This window comes from Cucurbita pepo, chromosome LG06 (genome assembly GCF_002806865.2).
Source record: "Cucurbita pepo subsp. pepo cultivar mu-cu-16 chromosome LG06, ASM280686v2, whole genome shotgun sequence".
Taxonomy (NCBI): domain Eukaryota; kingdom Viridiplantae; phylum Streptophyta; class Magnoliopsida; order Cucurbitales; family Cucurbitaceae; genus Cucurbita; species Cucurbita pepo.
In genome coordinates, this window is record NC_036643.1 from 320,825 (window position 1) to 340,065 (window position 19,241).

The 19,241-nt window shown below is 38.9% G+C and overlaps 3 protein-coding genes and 1 pseudogene across 3 annotated transcripts; 3 read left to right on the forward strand and 1 right to left on the reverse strand.

Moving 5' to 3' along the window:
* Positions 1-324: 324 nt before the first annotated feature.
* Positions 325-7,745, forward strand: LOC111797458 (putative E3 ubiquitin-protein ligase LIN-1). The gene is given in 19 exon segments (XM_023680452.1): positions 325-432; positions 578-684; positions 841-1,938; positions 2,017-2,077; positions 2,215-2,598; positions 2,745-2,824; positions 2,911-3,871; positions 3,873-4,180; positions 4,634-4,778; positions 4,858-5,115; positions 5,203-5,509; positions 5,588-5,712; positions 5,798-5,917; positions 6,024-6,155; positions 6,420-6,542; positions 6,640-6,750; positions 6,960-7,103; positions 7,208-7,468; positions 7,554-7,745. Coding segments are annotated over 17 exon segments (4,482 nt in total). The 5' UTR covers positions 325-432; positions 578-684; positions 841-997; the 3' UTR covers positions 7,575-7,745.
* Positions 7,746-8,040: 295 nt separating this feature from the next.
* Positions 8,041-9,689, reverse strand: LOC111797364 (annotated as a pseudogene).
* A 59-nt stretch (positions 9,690-9,748) lies between these two features.
* On the forward strand, positions 9,749-18,584 carry LOC111796807 (BRISC and BRCA1-A complex member 2-like). Its single transcript, XM_023679571.1, has 13 exons — positions 9,749-10,052; positions 10,301-10,391; positions 10,512-10,704; positions 10,797-10,887; positions 11,286-11,321; positions 11,448-11,546; positions 11,626-11,756; positions 11,858-11,906; positions 12,017-12,106; positions 12,289-12,342; positions 13,699-13,764; positions 17,980-18,077; positions 18,178-18,584. Exons 1-13 carry the CDS (start codon positions 9,975-9,977, stop codon positions 18,239-18,241), a joined length of 1,140 nt encoding a protein of 379 aa, XP_023535339.1. The 5' UTR covers positions 9,749-9,974; the 3' UTR covers positions 18,242-18,584.
* LOC111796808 (BRISC and BRCA1-A complex member 2-like) lies at positions 15,558-16,953 on the forward strand. Its single transcript, XM_023679572.1, has 4 exons — positions 15,558-15,862; positions 16,111-16,201; positions 16,322-16,514; positions 16,607-16,953. Exons 1-4 carry the CDS (start codon positions 15,785-15,787, stop codon positions 16,746-16,748), a joined length of 504 nt encoding a protein of 167 aa, XP_023535340.1. The 5' UTR covers positions 15,558-15,784; the 3' UTR covers positions 16,749-16,953.
* Positions 18,585-19,241: the final 657 nt, after the last annotated feature.

Below are 19,241 nucleotides of genomic sequence, written 5' to 3' on the forward strand. Positions count from 1 at the left end.
TTAAAACTAAAAACAGAAACAAAATCAGTTATGGGTCCACAACTGTAGGGTCGGTAAATTTCCCGCCAAAAGCTGGGCGTTTTGGTCATTTGGAAAATTTGAAGACAGTTAATAAAAGTTGGAAATAGGATGTGGCTTAGATAGTTCCAATCCTTCTTGAACCTAAACGGCGATGATGCATTCCCTTTTCATAATCGCTAAACGACGGTTCCAATTCCTTATTAATTTTTAATTCTCATGCTAAAAGCGATAGCTATTAATTAAGAAATGATTGCAAGTCTTCGGTTTGATTATCTCTCTCAGAACCGAGGCCGGCAGCTAAATCTTCCCCCATCCAGCTGCCGCCCATCAATCATTTGGCGAGTGATGCTCACGGCAACGAAGTTGCTTCGATGAAGACAAGTCCTGGATCAACTTCGATTTCCATCGTAGGTCAGTTCACTGCTTCTCCCGAATGCTTGTTCTGAAACTGAATTTTGTTGATGTTTTCCCTCTATGCAACCGTTCGATGATATTGCTCTGTCATTGTTTTAGTCTAACTATGTCCTAATTCGTCGCAATCACTCTCCCTCTCTAGTTCTTCGTGTGTAGTTTGCTTAGTGATTCTTACAACAGAATGAAGTTACTTCGCTGAAGAAAAGTCCAGGATCAACTTTGATTGCAGCTCAGTTCATTGCTTCACATGTACGATTGTTTCTGAAACCAATTTTCGTTGATATTTTCACCTTGTGTAATCTTTAGCAGTGATACATCTGTTCTGTCATCGTTTACTAGAATTCTGTCCTAATATCCGTCGTAGACTGTAACAAGGTGTTGATCGTCTGATTTGATTGTTGGTAGATAAAGAAATGGCGATTGAGAATTGAAATGTGTTTGTAAGCTTATCCACCGGATAGATCTTCAGCAACTGAAGAAAAAGCAATTAGAGGCAATGATTTTACGTCTTAGCTTTTTACACTAATAAAGAGCGAACTGGAGGGGAGAACTGTGGCGAAGGATGGCTGGAGAATATAGGTTTGCAATGGACCAGAAGGACATTGTGAGATTATTGGTTGCCACCATTGATGATTTCACTCGAGGTCGCTTGATCAATAAAGAGCAGAGGAACCTTCACAAAGAGCAATGTGCCGAGAGATTGGCAGCTGAAGACGGAAGCCATGACAAAGATACAGAGGTTAGGTACTCCGATCAAGCAGTGCTGGCGAATTTGGATTGGGGTATTGAAGCCCTTGAGGAGGCTCTCAACACATCCAATATAGAAACTAAGTTTGCACGGCTTGACCATGCGGAGAAGATGCTTCAAGTGTGTGCCTTGTTAAACTCTAACGAGAAAACTGCTGGAGTTCCCAATTTCTACCTTTCTGCTTGGGCTCACCTAAATCTTTCTTATCTCTGGAAATTGCGAGGAAATGTTCACAACTCAGTCCTCCATATTCTTGAGATGTTTATTGTGGATCCCTTCTTTTCACGCATTGATTTTGCTCCTGAGCTCTGGAAAGAACTCTTTCTTCCACACATGAGTTCAATCGTTGGGTGGTACTCAGAGGAGAGGCACAGGCTTGTGATCGAAGTGATTCCTGATTCTTCTGATTTATCCCTCACAGCTGATGTAGATCAATTCTTCAACGAATCTTTGATATTTTCGCTGAGGCCTGATCAAGTGGAGAAATTACAGAAGTTGGAGAAGCTTTATGGAGAATCTTTGGACGAGAATTCGAGGCTCTTTGCTAAATACTTCAAGGACTGTATGAATTCTGATTCAAGCTCTACCAAGAAGGTTGCCCCGATGTTGCCAATCGCGGAGCCACCTATGACTCCTCTTCATGAAGTTAGCCGCTCAATTCCCGATTACATTAAATTTGGACCTATTTTACCCAAGAGTGCCGGCTTTTCGTCCATCTTGCTAAGATCTAAAGATGGTGCAACAGAAGCAAGCAGGTTTGATTCCAAAATTCTCAGGATGGCTCTCTAATTTGTTACTTTATTTTTCTAACCAAATATTTGTGTTCCAAATAGGCCAAAGGGGACTTCCAGTCCAGCCAACAGCTCAGAGAAATTTGCAGGGCGGTATGCTCAGGTTTGTCTTGAGTTCAAATTTCATTTCTCATCATTTCAATTGCTAGAAAGGTCTAAATATATACGCCAGAAGGAACTCTGCCGGTTATACTCGTAATTCAGTAATAACATAAGCTCTGTTTTGATTTATCTTTCTAGAATGATTCACTAGAGGAGATTGAGAACGATTCTGATCATGAACCTTTCGATTCTTACGAACTTAGCGATACCGTGACACATAAATTACTCTCACCTAGTAGCACAAGGACGTCAGAGGATGAGCAAATAGGACCTAAAGGGGAGACGTCGAAAATGGGGAGTTGCAAACATTCTCCCACCATTTTTTCTCCAATTTCATCTCCTTCAATCCCTTCACCGAAAGTCTTATCTCCAACAGCGAATGAGAAGTGTAAAAATGAATCTCGTTCTGCATTGCGACTGTTATCTAGTCGCTTCGGCGGGCAACGTGTTGCTACCTCTGTCCCCAGATCACCAGCTACAGGAAGCGATCACAGCTTCAGTCCAGTAGAGCCTGAGGGTGAAGTGAGTGTTTCTCTCGTACTAATCTTGTGTTCTTAACCCTTCTTTTCGATGCATTTCTGATTTCTGTTTCATGTTCCCTCTTTGCACAATTGCGCTTGGAAAATATGTCTTTTAATTGCAATTTCTCTTCAATTTTGGACTTGAAGAAAGACGGCCACAGGAGAGGATATAGACAAACGCACAATGCAATCTATAACGACGTGAGTAGCCAAGATTTCGAGAATTGGTAATTACAATATTTCACTTTCCATTAATTTGAGCTGTTATTTTCACACAATATAAATACTTTGAAACTTCTTAAATTTTCTACAGTTTAATCGATAAACTTGAGGAGGAAAGCAGAAGTCGTTCGTCTGAGATTGTGACACATATAGTACGACCCCCTAAAGATTTCGTATGCCCCATAACAGGTCAGATTTTCAGTGAGCCTGTTACTCTTGAAACTGGACAGACTTATGAAAGAAAAGCGATTCAGGAATGGTTGAAAAGAGGAAATACAACTTGCCCCATTACACGGCAGCCATTGTCTTCAACTGTAATACCTAAAATGAATTATGTCTTGAAAAGACTGATTACGTCTTGGCAGGAACAGCATCCTGATCTTGCTCAGGATTGTTCTTGGACTGGTACATCAGTCGTAAGTACTGTCAGTTCTTCCTTCAAAATGGCGAATTCTCTGGCATATACTCCTTGCCGACCATTTCACATTCCTCTAAACAGTACGTACGAGTCTCTTAACCAAAAAGGCAAAAGATTAATGCAAGAAGCAATATCTTCATCGCCGACCAGTGTAATATCCCAGGCCACAGTCGAGAAAATCATTAACAGTTTAAACCCTTTTGTCTCTTGTCTTTGTAATTTCGAAAGCTTGAAACAATGTGAGACAGCTGTGCTCGCTATAGCAGGGTTCTGGAAGGACTCGAAAGGTGATTTAGCGGTCCATTCTTATTTATCCGAATTGGCTGTTGTGAACGGCTTTGTGGAAGTACTGTTAAATTCCCGTGACAGAGAAGGCCTCAGAACCTCGATTTACGTTCTTTCGGAGCTTATTTGTGCTGATGGAAATGTTGGAGAGTCCCTTAGTAGTCTAGATTCTGATTTTGATTGCCTAGCTTCTTTGCTGACGAGTGGGTTGTCAGAGGCTTCTGTTCTTATGTGCCTGCTAAGGCCTACATTTACTCAGTTGTCAGCTCATGACCTTATACCTTCCCTAGCCCAGATGATCCAGAAGAAAAATGAAGAATTTGATCATCTTCCGTTTGTAATAGAGCCAAAAAAATGCTGCTATCGCAATGCTCGAACAGATTTTTATGGGAGGGGATGAAACTAGCCAGTCCAGGAATGCTGAGAGGTTTACCTCTGCTGAAGGAATCCCTGCATTAGTCAAGTTTTTGGGTAGGGTAGAAGTGAGGAGGCCAATACTTTCCATACTTTTATGTTGTATGCGGGTCGACCAAAGTTGCAAGGACTCAATAGTAGGGGAGATTGAGCTTGCTCCAGTTCTTGAGTTCCTTCATGCTGGAAATGATGACGATAGAGGCCTGTGTGTGGCTTTTCTGTCCGAGCTGGTTCAGATGCACAGGTATAATACTAATTCACTTGAAAACAAATTTCTCTTGTTGTGCAATCAGTTTTAAATATTACTTCTCTAGTTAAGTTGCCTGTATGGTGGGCTCCTTGTTTCATGAATGAACAATAAAAAATGAAGCTGTTGTTTTTTATAACAAAGTGGGAAAAGGTCTAAGCAGCCTTCAACTACTGACTGATCTTGAAATTGCTTTTTTTTTTTTCTCCTGCATTTTGTGGCTTGGGTCAAAATTAAACGCTTGTTATATAAATACTATCACTCACCATAAACTAGTTTTCTTTAATTAAAATAGCAGCATTATCAACTCCCAAAACCTGAGTCAAATTATTCGTATGGCCTGTATGGTATTTGTCATGTATCGTAATCCCATGTTTATCTAATAACTGCCTCTAGTTAATTCCGCATCATAACTCAATTTCAATTTCTGATCATGTTGGGGAATTACAGACGGACAAAATGCAATCAAATTTTGCAGACAATTAAAGATGAAGGAGCATTCAGTACGATGCATACACTTCTTACATATCTTCAAATGGCTCCAATTGAGCAACAGCCGGGCATTGCTTCTCTTCTTCTCCAGCTGGATCTCCTGGTTTGACTAGATCCCTTAACAGCTTGCATGCGAAAATCATTTTCACATGGAAACTAATAGACAATCTTCCTTGTGTCAGACTGAACCACGAAGAATGAGCATTTACCGAGAAGAATCTATAGATGCACTGTTTGAAGCCTTTCGAAGAAAGGACAACTATAATTCTCAAATTGCAGCTGTAGATGCTTCATTATATCTATCTGGGCGATTGACTTCCTCGGGGAAGTCCTACACAAAAGCGTGGTTGCTCAAACTTGCAGGATTTGATCAGCCTTACAATGCTTTGATGAAGGCCGAGGGACTGAGGAAGCCTGACTACGAATTATCAGAGAGAGAGGTTTCTATTTTTAAAATTTATAATTTCTATGGAACTTATTTCACTGTACGTCTCTCCGATTCTGAATCATAGATATACATGCTATAGGAGGAAGAGAAGGCAGTCAGCGTATGGGAGAAGAGGATAGCACTTGTTCTTTGTAACTATGAAAAAGGGTACATTTTTGAAGTTATGAAGGAATGCCTGAAGAGTAAATCATTAGAGATGGCAAAGTCCTGTCTTGTCATTGTTTCCTGGCTCTGCCACATGGTTTCGACGCTCCCAGATACTGGGGTACAAGAGACTGCTCGCAGGTCCTTGCTTGATGAACTTGTAAACGTTCTCCAATCTTCTAACAGCCTGGAGGAGAAGATTTTAGCATGCCTTGTTTTGAAGACTTTCATTAGTGACCCAGGTGGGTTTTATTTGTAACTCTGACAGTTAATATGTATATTTCTTTGAAACCGAACTAACTTGGTTACTGATTACGAAGCTGCACTTGAGGAACTGGGACTTCATGCAAGATCCATCAACAAAACGTTGAGAAAGCTTAGGAGAAGCTCTTTGGTGGTCAATGATATAATGAAAGCCTTGATGAACGTGCCATCCGTTGATGCAGTAAGTCGGGTTTGGGGAAATGGTTTTGTTCTTAGTTCACACTAAAAGTGGATCCATAGCTTACTACTAATCGTCTGCCCATTAGACAGAGCTCTGGAGTTATACGGAAGTTGGTGCACTAGATTCCAGCTCAAATGGAGAGGTTTTGTCCTTGGTTCATCTGAATGGGCGGGTCTTAAGCAGTCACTCGGACGGAACCATCAAGGTAAAAATCTGAACAAGACGGGTCGTATGTGCCACCTTAGTGTCAGTTCAGATCGTGGGTAAAATCACTATCTTGTCTTACTACCTACACGATATTCTGCTTTTAGGTTTGGGATGCTGGAGATAAAGTATTGAAGTTGATCCAAGAAGCACGCAAGCACACAAAAGCTGTAACATGCCTGTGTCTTTCCTCTTCGGGCGACGCATTATACAGCGGTTCCTTAGACAAAACAATCCGGGTAAAACTTCTTTGATCATGTTATGCCGAGTTTTCTTCCAAAGAAAAATTACGTAGTGGTTTCTTTGAACAATAGTGATCGGATCAATCAACATACTAAAGGACAAGATTCAATCTAATCTGATTATGGCTGCGGTTCTTTCTACTGCATTTTAGTCCCTAAGAGAACGACATATTGGCCTTCCTTTTTCTCACTGCATCTGATAGAAAATCTTATTTCGATCAAACTTCCACCATTAATTCTCGGAAAACACCACTCTTACAGGTATGGACCGTCAAGTGTGAAAAAATACAGTGCGTTCAAGTTCATGAAGTGAAGGAGCCAATCTATGACATGAAAGCCAACGCCAATTTCGCATGCTTTGTTTCTCAAGGGACTGGCGTTAAGGTAACTTCGGTTCAGGCTACTAGAGCTGGAAGAACCAATATCCATAGAGTTCAATCCTCTTGATAAGATAATATACTTATTGGGTTGGATATTACAGGTGTACAACTTCTCTGGAGTTCCCAAGCATATAAATTTCAATAAATACGTCAAGTCCCTGGCATTATCAGAAGATAAACTTTATTGCGGTTGCTCTAGTGACTGTATACTGGTACCCCTAATCTTAGAAATCTATTGCTTTGGTTACTTTCATTATCACAAGTAGTAACGTTTTTAGTGAATTAGAGGGAATTCTAAATTTCAATCAAGGAGAAAAAACAGTAATGACCAAGCCCAACATATTATCAATCTGGGGAGTTGGGAAGATTGACAATTTTTAGTGATATGGTTTACCAAAATTGTTGTATTGATAATTGGCAGGAGGTGGATTTGACCAAACATACTACAAGCACATTCTATGCTGGCGTAAGAAAGTTGTTATGGAAACAAAATATCTACTCCTTACACTTACACGGGGACCTGCTGTTTGCTGCCGGTTCAGCAGTGGATGGAACGGCAGGCAAGGTACTCAAAATCAACAAAATTAAATAAACCCTTGAATCAAATACTTGTGATGGTTATTATGAAGTGATAATGTTTCTTTTGCGTTTTTGTTTGGAATGTGAAAGACATTTTCGCTGTCGAACAAGACAACGGTGGGATCCTTTTCGCCTGGAGTTGACATCCATCACATGGCTGTAAGCACCGACTTATTGTTTACAGCCTCGAGATTGGGCATGATTATAGAGGTCTTGTCGAAAGAAAAATATACAAAAATTGGTTCAGTTAAATTAGGTAGTGCTAATGGTAGCCACACAAAGATTACGTACCTAACTACAGATGATGATGGAGGATTGCTCTTTGTTGGCACCTCTGGCGGAAAGATACAGGTTTGTTAACTTCTCGTCTTTAGCTCATCGTTAATATAATTTCGTTTAGTTGGTAATCTTACTCTTTATTTCATCATGAATTCAGGTTTGGGGTCTGACGGAATGACGACGGAATGACGACAGACCAACATGAAAATGATCAAATCTCTCCTGTACAACCAACGTATAAGATAACTTCAACTCTTAGGTTACTTTTGTGTAAACGTCCAATTCCTTTGATATTCATCTGGTGATAATATGTTCTTTGATGAGAATAAATCAAAATTTATGTGTTGTTTTTATTATTATTATTTATTTATTTAGGTAGCTTTTTTAGTATTTTAATTTTAGTATTTTAACTTTAAAAAATAATGATTTATTTTATATATATATATATATAAACATGATTACAAATTAAATAAATAACTTTGAAAATATTGAATGAAATAATGCACCGATAAAAATGGTTGTTTTAAAAAAGTTTCAAGACAAATAATTACTTCAAAGTTTGGGATCAAAATGGAACGGAGAAAAAGTAGTTGGCAGAAAGAGAGCAAAAATAAAATGAGAAATGCAGTACAATTGTATTTTTAATATGTTTAGTATAAAATTTATATATTAGGGTCTATAATATATCAGAGTCCAGGAAAGTCTATAATATATCAGAGTCCAGGAAAGTCTATAATATATCAGAGTCCAGGAAAGTCTATAATATATCAGAGTCCAGGAAAGTCTATAATATATCAGAGTCCAGGAAAGTCTATAATATATCAGAGTCCAGGAAAGTCTATAATATATCAGAGTCCAGGAAAGTCTATAATATATCAGAGTCCAGGAAAGTCTATAATATATCAGAGTCCAGGAAAGTCTATAATATATCAGAGTCCAGGAAAGTCTATAATATATCAGAGTCCAGGAAAGTCTATAATATATCAGAGTCCAGGAAAGTCTACGCACAGCGGCCTCAATCATCACAATGATCATCAATCATTGTGAGGCACATCTAGGGTTTTCACTTTCAGAAACCTGGACCGGCCCAACTCAAGCCCAAGCCCAAACCCTAACACTTTCAGAAACCTGAACCACATCTAGGGTTTTCACTTTCAGAAACCTGGACCGGCCCAACTCAAGCCCAAGCCCAAACCCTAACCACTTTCAGAAACCCGAACCGGCCCAACTCTTTGTCTCACACAAATGGAGCCCAAAACCTTAAGAGTTGAGATTTTGTGTACAAAGTCTACAACACAAATGGAGCCCAAACCCTAACCGTTGAGATTTTGTACGTTCTCTTATTATTATTGATTTAAAATATAGAGAAGAAAAATTCAATTAGAGAGCCTGGAAACTTCCTGTTTCAGTTTGAATGAGTCAGTTCTGATCTTCCCCACTCCGCATCTTAACTCAAGTCAAGCCCAAGAATCTCCACAAACAGACGAACACTCTCAAGGTAGTTGTCTGTTCTGTCTACACAGAGGGAGAAAAATAATCCTGCATATTGTCTGTAGATGACCTTGTGTGTTCGGAACTGCAAAAAAACGAGATGAAAGCATTACCCAGCCCACAAAAGTAAAAGTAAACAAATAACTTTGAAAATATTGAAAAATGTCAACTGAAACGAAACAAATCCCGCCCAAAAACTGGGACAACAAAAAGTTCTACCTCAACAAAAATTTAAAAATTGGGATCACTATTCACCACCAATCGATGAACCTGCAATTGAATCAAAAGAAAAGACCTAGAACTTAGCCTGGAAAGAAAGAATTGGAATCTGAGAATTAAGAAACAAAATTCACGAGGGAATTGGAAGAATACCTCGTACTCGACCTTGTGCTTTTCGGATTCCTCAAGAGGAACGTAATACTTAGCCAGACGGGTCTTGCCCTGCCTATTTTGCAAAAGTATGAATCGGATCTGCAAAAAATCAAATGATAATGTCAAAACCTTACAATCTGAGACTACCTTTAATAAGATCACCAAAAAATCCGACAGACCATTCTTGAAAATGACGAAGGAAGATCCACGAATCCAACTCCAATTGATTGTCGGAGGCCGAATTTTGGTGCACAAAGTTGCGTTGATTATCGGAGGACGAATTTTGGTGCACAGAGTTGCGTTGATTGTCGGAGGCCGAATTCTGTGCAAAAAGTTGCGTTGATTACCCTTGCCTTATTGGGTCAGAATTTTTTACAGGCCCATTAACCCATTGGCCCATTTTAGCACACCCATTGACCCATTGGCCCATTTTAGCACACCCATTGACCCATTGGCCCATTTTTTTGGTCCGACTTTATCAAAGTCGCATCTTAGAATCGCGGTTCAGTGAAGTCGTAGAATGGGGAAGCATTTTCAAGCATGTTGAGCTGTTCTTTGATCACTAAATGGAGGCCTCTTGCAGCAAGAGGGTAGTGGTGTGAATTTCTTAAGCTGAATCAGGTGTTTATTGGTGTTTCAGTTGGATTTGACGGTGGCCCTCTCGATCGCTCGCCGGAGATAAACCAAGTAGCTCCGTCGTTTAGCTGCTACAGCCATGTCCTCCGACACTGTACCACCTCTCATTGCTGCTCATATCAATTACCTGCTCAGCCACTTTCCTCTCCCCGTCAAGGTAACATTTCGGATTCCTATCTCTCCCTGGAAAATTCAGTGGTAACAAAATTGATGTTGAAATTGATGGTAATGTTTGTACTGGTTTGGAATTAGATTAGTTCACTGAAGTGATCGGAAATGAATGATATTGGGTGTTCTTTCTTTCCTTCCTCCCCTTTTCCACCACGAACATAGAATATGATGTCATTATCTTATCGCAATAAGAAACGAGAACGAATCACTTATTCCTACTCTTTCGATATTCAGATTGAGAACATGTGGTCTGGCAGTAGACACTGCCCTGGAATTATTGATAGGTTCACGCTGATCGTACCTTACTGCCTTGAATTCGTCAGATGTAAGACTTGTTTTCCATTGTAGTTTTCATAATATCCTTTCAATTCTTTTCCCTTTCCCTGTATTGAATGCTTTGTAGAGTCACCGTACCTAGCTGTTTGATAGCTCTTACATGTCGTAGGGGACATCATGTACAATGCTGAAACACCATTTTCTGCTCCTGATATTATGTTTGGAGCAGAAGATGAAAATTTCCATCCATTCTCAAGTAAGGTTGATGAAGGAGAACGAGATCATAATTCATTACAGAACTGTCTACGTGACTGGAACAGCAAAGATCCATCACGGCTCACTAGCCTCCTTCAAGAACTAAGGTTTTTCAGGACTTTCCTGTGATTGATCCTTCTTTTCTAATGCCTTGGGTATAACTCACCTTGAATTTAATGGCAACTTTACTTTTTTCAAGGGATCGATATGTGTCGTACCAAAGGAAACGTGTTGAAGGAGTTGATGATGAAAGATTGAAGTTTGAACTTTGTACTATGTTATCTAGGGAGGTAATGTTCTTCATTATAAGGTTTGATAGACTGTTAACTCTAACTTGGTGATCACTTGCATTAACCTATGAATTTGAGGGGTGAGGTACTGGGCTCGGTGTCTTGATAATATTATCTTACTGGATGCCGGTAGAGGTGTATAAAACTTTTTATTTTCATCTTTGGAATCCGAATGAGACAATTGCTGCCACGGCCAGATAATTATTCCAGATTTTTCACGCTTGAAAAAATCTTAGGGTAGAAGTTTAACCATCCTCAGTATGTGTTTTTTGCTTATAACTATGTATTCCTATTGCTAGGCAAGCGGCTGGACCTTGATGTCTGTGGTTTCTCCTTAAGAATCTTTCATTTACACTGGTTAACCAAATCCAAAAATAATAAATCATACCTATGTGCAGGGAATTGAAATGCATTTGAGTTCAGGTTTTGAGAAGGTAATAGTTTAAAGTATATGGTTACACTTCCCTTGAATATCAGTAAATAGATGAATACTAAGGACTCCATTTTCTCTCTCTTCATTCTTATACATGTCCCTTATATGCCTTTGAACTTTAGCATAGCCAGAGGAGGTCAAATTTGCTGTGCCGCTGGTAGACATTGATATTAACAAGATGATTCCTGGATGCCCGTGGAGGCATCCACAGAATATATTTTTGCAGGTTTCCTATTACTTTTCTCTCTTTGAACTTCTGGTCTTTCCGTTCCTCTATTTTTCCCATTCTCATAATTTGTTTGTAGGTTTTATATCCTGTGGTGAGAAAATATGCATCTACTCCTGCTGCACCTCGTCTGAAATTGGTTTCTACATCTGAGTTGAAGGCCCTGTTATCCATCGAGGATATCAAACTTCCTTCATGGATAGATGGAATGTAGGATGCTCTCTCTCTCTTATATCTCCTTTCTAATTTTGTGGCGGTCAGGATTGGGTGCTGAAAGTGATTTCACTTTTCTCTTTTTAACTGACTGCAAGGTGCATGGCTGAATATCTTCCTCACCTAGAAGAGAGTCTTGAGAAACAGGTTGGTTACATTTTTGTTGGTCAGATGGCTCCCTCTGGGTTGTTTAACTGGGCCTTGATTCTGGAAATCGCCTAAAATAGAGTATTTATAATTCTATCATTCTGATGAAGGTTCTGGAGGCAGTTTCATTGATTGATGTTAGGAGAGGCTTTATAGAGGCGTTGGACTCCTTCTTTGGAAGGCCTTTAGAAGCTGACCCGGTGAGATTCCTAAAAATTTATTTTCATCCATCTTCTTCTCCTTTTTAAAGTCCTAAAAATTTATTTCCATCTATCTTCTTCTCCTTTTTAAAGTCATTATCGAACTATTAATTTATGTGCATGTGCGCGCATGCCCCGGATCATCCCATCTCAGTAATGGCATGAACTTCTTTGTTTTTTAGGTGTTCTGTCGAACGGCTACAGTTATCACTGCCTCTGGGGTGTTCACGTTCCTGGTATTAAGTGACCTTTACTATACTTGATATTTAGCATCCCATCACTATCAAGAATGTTGTTATATGGAATTTTTCCAATTATTTACTGTGAAAAAGATATTGTTCACGTAACTTTTAGTTGACTCTGGTGATTGGTTTTGATAGCTTTCTTTAACTCTCGACCAGAATAACTGCTTCTCTATCTCCTCAAAATCTTCCGTTGTTAGGATTTATTCCCTGGCCAGTAGAGATTCAGATGTAATAATTTTAACTTTGGAGACGATCACCCCCCAAATATCTAGTACAAAATTCCAGAGTCCAGTGATGACAAAGATAGCCCTCAGTTTTTCTTTGTTAGAGAGAATCCTGAAACTAAAGATCCCTCAACATCAAAAACATTACAGTGAATTATTTTCTAAACGGTAAAAAGGAAAAGAAATAAAATTTTGTAGAGAACATCCAAAGAGAGGCATTGAAGAGAGCGACACTCACTCTAAACTTCCTCTCAAGACCTTTCTACATTCTTGAAGGTTCACCTATTTCTATCTAATCAAATATTCCGGTTAATAATGCAGAACACCGATTGTTCAAGAAGCTGACAAGCTTTGACTTATCCCAACATGTAGTTGGCTTACTAACACTTACCACTGAGAAATCTCTCCAAATCATCACAGAAAAGTGACGTCTGCATAAAATACACCACCTTGACACAGAACCATAACATGAAACCTCGGACAAATTCATAATGTCAAGTTTGATTATGTTGCCGAGGCTTTTGTCAGTTATTGTCCCTGCTGGCTGCAAAATTTTGGATGATACCCAAGACATTTTACAACTATTTATCCTTTCAAATGGTTTCTCCATCCTGTCAAGTTTCTTGAGACATTTCCAGGACATGACTTCACACAAATCTTTCTTTCAAATTCAGGACATGACTTCACACAAATCTTTCTTTCAAATTGTTAATGGTTTGTTACACACACGCACACACAAACCATACTCAATCAAGTTTCTTGAGACATTTCCAGGACATGACTTCACACAAATCTTTCTTTCAAATTGTTAATGGTTTGTTACACACACGCACACACAAACCATACTCAATCAGTGATGAATGTAATTTGATCTGTAAAAATCCTGTTGGTTTTATATTAAACCAAGATAGTGTGCATTGGTCTGGTCAGATAGGGTACAGGATGCAGTTCATGATCATTGATCGACAATATGGCTGATTCTAGATTTGAGTCAATGTGGCATCTATTATCCTTGATCTTTTATTAATTTTTTTCCAACTTTATTTATGGTTTTATGTGTGAAAAGTTTTCTTTTCTTCATTTTCTTTCCCTTCTGTTTTTGGGAATTTCTTGTTAATGCTAGGCGCACTTCCTCATTTCAAGCCAATTTCCGAAGAAGCAGCCTTCTCTGGTGCTGCAAAGTTCTCAGGTAATGTAAACTTTGTCTTAAATCTTGAAAATTCTCGTACATATCAACTTTGCTTACTAGTTAGCATGATTGTATGAGGTCCCCGATTACTATTCAATATACAAGGAGGGGTAAGAAGGGCATTACACCACTGACAAGTTATTTATGAATTTCCGTGTAAGGTGGGGACAAGGGATTACGTTTAGGAAGGTGAAGTGTGTATAAAGGTTAGGGGATCGAGTACTGTGATATCACGTACTTTGTGTGCTTTGTTTATCATAAAGGGGAGAGATCACTAGAGCCTCCCTGATAGGCTGGGTTACTGTTGTATTTCCCTTTGTGGCATCCTTTTCTCTGATTATGAATGCATTGTAAGGAAGGTACCTTACAGATAAGTGCCATAAATATATGCTTGTACGTTTGTTTTCCATCAACATGTCTCCTGTGGTCGTGGGAACTCTTCCTTATAGTTTTGACAGAATCTGCATATTTCGTTCTCATTTTTCATAAATATGTTGATAATGAATCTTTGGTAAACCAATTTTTGTAAGGTTGCACGTCTTGAAGTGATCAAATGACATAGGTGCAATTTGTGTAACTCTAGTTTCCAAGGATTTTTCTGTTCGCTATGACTAGGAATGGCATTGTTGAGATGCCCCCTCTNCACTTTCAGAAACCCGAACCGGCCCAACTCTTTGTCTCACACAAATGGAGCCCAAAACCTTAAGAGTTGAGATTTTGTGTACAAAGTCTACAACACAAATGGAGCCCAAACCCTAACCGTTGAGATTTTGTACGTTCTCTTATTATTATTGATTTAAAATATAGAGAAGAAAAATTCAATTAGAGAGCCTGGAAACTTCCTGTTTCAGTTTGAATGAGTCAGTTCTGATCTTCCCCACTCCGCATCTTAACTCAAGTCAAGCCCAAGAATCTCCACAAACAGACGAACACTCTCAAGGTAGTTGTCTGTTCTGTCTACACAGAGGGAGAAAAATAATCCTGCATATTGTCTGTAGATGACCTTGTGTGTTCGGAACTGCAAAAAAACGAGATGAAAGCATTACCCAGCCCACAAAAGTAAAAGTAAACAAATAACTTTGAAAATATTGAAAAATGTCAACTGAAACGAAACAAATCCCGCCCAAAAACTGGGACAACAAAAAGTTCTACCTCAACAAAAATTTAAAAATTGGGATCACTATTCACCACCAATCGATGAACCTGCAATTGAATCAAAAGAAAAGACCTAGAACTTAGCCTGGAAAGAAAGAATTGGAATCTGAGAATTAAGAAACAAAATTCACGAGGGAATTGGAAGAATACCTCGTACTCGACCTTGTGCTTTTCGGATTCCTCAAGAGGAACGTAATACTTAGCCAGACGGGTCTTGCCCTGCCTATTTTGCAAAAGTATGAATCGGATCTGCAAAAAATCAAATGATAATGTCAAAACCTTACAATCTGAGACTACCTTTAATAAGATCACCAAAAAATCCGACAGACCATTCTTGAAAATGACGAAGGAAGATCCACGAATCCAACTCCAATTGATTGTCGGAGGCCGAATTTTGGTGCACAAAGTTGCGTTGATTATCGGAGGACGAATTTTGGTGCACAGAGTTGCGTTGATTGTCGGAGGCCGAATTCTGTGCAAAAAGTTGCGTTGATTACCCTTGCCTTATTGGGTCAGAATTTTTTACAGGCCCATTAACCCATTGGCCCATTTTAGCACACCCATTGACCCATTGGCCCATTTTAGCACACCCATTGACCCATTGGCCCATTTTTTTGGTCCGACTTTATCAAAGTCGCATCTTAGAATCGCGGTTCAGTGAAGTCGTAGAATGGGGAAGCATTTTCAAGCATGTTGAGCTGTTCTTTGATCACTAAATGGAGGCCTCTTGCAGCAAGAGGGTAGTGGTGTGAATTTCTTAAGCTGAATCAGGTGTTTATTGGTGTTTCAGTTGGATTTGACGGTGGCCCTCTCGATCGCTCGCCGGAGATAAACCAAGTAGCTCCGTCGTTTAGCTGCTACAGCCATGTCCTCCGACACTGTACCACCTCTCATTGCTGCTCATATCAATTACCTGCTCAGCCACTTTCCTCTCCCCGTCAAGGTAACATTTCGGATTCCTATCTCTCCCTGGAAAATTCAGTGGTAACAAAATTGATGTTGAAATTGATGGTAATGTTTGTACTGGTTTGGAATTAGATTAGTTCACTGAAGTGATCGGAAATGAATGATATTGGGTGTTCTTTCTTTCCTTCCTCCCCTTTTCCACCACGAACATAGAATATGATGTCATTATCTTATCGCAATAAGAAACGAGAACGAATCACTTATTCCTACTCTTTCGATATTCAGATTGAGAACATGTGGTCTGGCAGTAGACACTGCCCTGGAATTATTGATAGGTTCACGCTGATCGTACCTTACTGCCTTGAATTCGTCAGATGTAAGACTTGTTTTCCATTGTAGTTTTCATAATATCCTTTCAATTCTTTTCCCTTTCCCTGTATTGAATGCTTTGTAGAGTCACCGTACCTAGCTGTTTGATAGCTCTTACATGTCGTAGGGGACATCATGTACAATGCTGAAACACCATTTTCTGCTCCTGATATTATGTTTGGAGCAGAAGATGAAAATTTCCATCCATTCTCAAGTAAGGTTGATGAAGGAGAACGAGATCATAATTCATTACAGAACTGTCTACGTGACTGGAACAGCAAAGATCCATCACGGCTCACTAGCCTCCTTCAAGAACTAAGGTTTTTCAGGACTTTCCTGTGATTGATCCTTCTTTTCTAATGCCTTGGGTATAACTCACCTTGAATTTAATGGCAACTTTACTTTTTTCAAGGGATCGATATGTGTCGTACCAAAGGAAACGTGTTGAAGGAGTTGATGATGAAAGATTGAAGTTTGAACTTTGTACTATGTTATCTAGGGAGGTAATGTTCTTCATTATAAGGTTTGATAGACTGTTAACTCTAACTTGGTGATCACTTGCATTAACCTATGAATTTGAGGGGTGAGGTACTGGGCTCGGTGTCTTGATAATATTATCTTACTGGATGCCGGTAGAGGTGTATAAAACTTTTTATTTTCATCTTTGGAATCCGAATGAGACAATTGCTGCCACGGCCAGATAATTATTCCAGATTTTTCACGCTTGAAAAAATCTTAGGGTAGAAGTTTAACCATCCTCAGTATGTGTTTTTTGCTTANGTGATGAATGTAATTTGATCTGTAAAAATCCTGTTGGTTTTATATTAAACCAAGATAGTGTGCATTGGTCTGGTCAGATAGGGTACAGGATGCAGTTCATGATCATTGATCGACAATATGGCTGATTCTAGATTTGAGTCAATGTGGCATCTATTATCCTTGATCTTTTATTAATTTTTTTCCAACTTTATTTATGGTTTTATGTGTGAAAAGTTTTCTTTTCTTCATTTTCTTTCCCTTCTGTTTTTGGGAATTTCTTGTTAATGCTAGGCGCACTTCCTCATTTCAAGCCAATTTCCGAAGAAGCAGCCTTCTCTGGTGCTGCAAAGTTCTCAGGTAATGTAAACTTTGTCTTAAATCTTGAAAATTCTCGTACATATCAACTTTGCTTACTAGTTAGCATGATTGTATGAGGTCCCCGATTACTATTCAATATACAAGGAGGGGTAAGAAGGGCATTACACCACTGACAAGTTATTTATGAATTTCCGTGTAAGGTGGGGACAAGGGATTACGTTTAGGAAGGTGAAGTGTGTATAAAGGTTAGGGGATCGAGTACTGTGATATCACGTACTTTGTGTGCTTTGTTTATCATAAAGGGGAGAGATCACTAGAGCCTCCCTGATAGGCTGGGTTACTGTTGTATTTCCCTTTGTGGCATCCTTTTCTCTGATTATGAATGCATTGTAAGGAAGGTACCTTACAGATAAGTGCCATAAATATATGCTTGTACGTTTGTTTTCCATCAACATGTCTCCTGTGGTCGTGGGAACTCTTCCTTATAGTTTTGACAGAATCTGCATATTTCGTTCTCATTTTTCATAAATATGTTGATAATGAATCTTTGGTAAACCAATTTTTGTAAGGTTGCACGTCTTGAAGTGATCAAATGACATAGGTGCAATTTGTGTAACTCTAGTTTCCAAGGATTTTTCTGTTCGCTATGACTAGGAATGGCATTGTTGAGATGCCCCCTCTTTCTAATTATATCCATATATTGTTTAGCATTTCAACTCCCATGGTGCGCCCATCAAGTCGCAGCTTATTACCGACTATCCTTGGAGTCCTAGGTGGGAGCCATTGCAAATGTCTGAGCGGATTTTGTAAGTTGTCTCTCTGTCTCTCTTTTTTGTTTTTCGTTTGCATAATAATATACATTCACTAATCAATCATGAATTTACCAATTCAATTGGATGGCAACAGCGAGTTTCTGGCTGATGAGGCTTTGAGCTTCAAGAGGTACTGCAATGAGGCTCAACTTCAATGATTGTGTCATGCAAACTGTGGTCAACGTCAATATTCCGGCCATAAAACAGCCCACTTATGTATAGTTCGTAGAGTGGAGTAGTTCTAAATTTTTGTTTTTAGATTGATTTTGCCATCTCTTTGGGGATGCCTGGTTAGTGCTTCTCCTCTATAAGGATGACTGAAAGGTAGATGATCAAGAACTCATATGAGTTATCAAATTTAAGAACTTAGTAACTGTTATAGGATTCGAATCCAGAAACAAAAGACGATCCTCAGTGGGTATGGGCATTCATTCTTATGAAAGACCATGATTTGGCATTTTATAACGCATTGAATCTTGCTGGAGATTCCCTCTCTTTTTTTTATGAAATTACCCGATTCAAAATTTTCCAGTCCGTACGTACTCTTAATATCGATGTTTTGGCACATTCATTTCAAAATTTTCCAGTATTTTCCAGTCTAAGTGTACGGTATACAATTTTCCTAGAGCATGCGTGCTTGGCATGACCTTTTGTTTTCAGGAATCTAATTCTTTACCACTTTTCTCTCAACATCTTATTCTTGTACCACTTTTTTACCATTACCACTTTAAAATCTTTTAAAAATAAATAAATAAAATAAACTTTATACTTTAAAATTTTTAAAAAATAAATAAAAAAAATAAACACTCATGTATTTCATTTTAAAGTCGAACCTCAATCAAGCAATTAGGATTTTGGAGGTGTAGCAGCAGGAGCCTCAATCATCAATCATTTTAAGGCAGAGCAATGGCAATTTGGCAACTTGAATTTGGCAACTTATCTACTCTGCTTTACAAGATGGTACAGCTATTCATCATCTTCCTGAAAATTTGTTCGAGATTCTATTTAACCGAAAAAAAAAAAAGAATTTTGATCAACAAAAAAACGAAAAAAAATGCATGACAATCAACGATGGTGATGGTGAAGATGAGAAAGAAAGAAAAGAAAGAAAAGAAGGAAAAGGCAAAGCTTTGAACATCAGAGTCATGGAAGTATGAG

Bases quoted from the DNA above. Each gene is read 5' to 3' on its own strand.
- LOC111796807 (XM_023679571.1), top strand. From the start codon at position 9,975: ATGTCCTCCGACACTGTACCACCTCTCATTGCTGCTCATATCAATTAC. The intron at 10,053-10,300 runs GTAACATTTCGG...TTCGATATTCAG, and splicing joins ACTTTCCTCTCCCCGTCAAG to ATTGAGAACATGTGGTCTGG. The intron at 12,343-13,698 runs GTATTAAGTGAC...TGTTAATGCTAG, and splicing joins CTGGGGTGTTCACGTTCCTG to GCGCACTTCCTCATTTCAAG.
- LOC111796808 (XM_023679572.1), top strand. From the start codon at position 15,785: ATGTCCTCCGACACTGTACCACCTCTCATTGCTGCTCATATCAATTAC. The intron at 16,202-16,321 runs GTAAGACTTGTT...TACATGTCGTAG, and splicing joins CTGCCTTGAATTCGTCAGAT to GGGACATCATGTACAATGCT. The intron at 16,515-16,606 runs GTTTTTCAGGAC...ACTTTTTTCAAG, and splicing joins AGCCTCCTTCAAGAACTAAG to GGATCGATATGTGTCGTACC.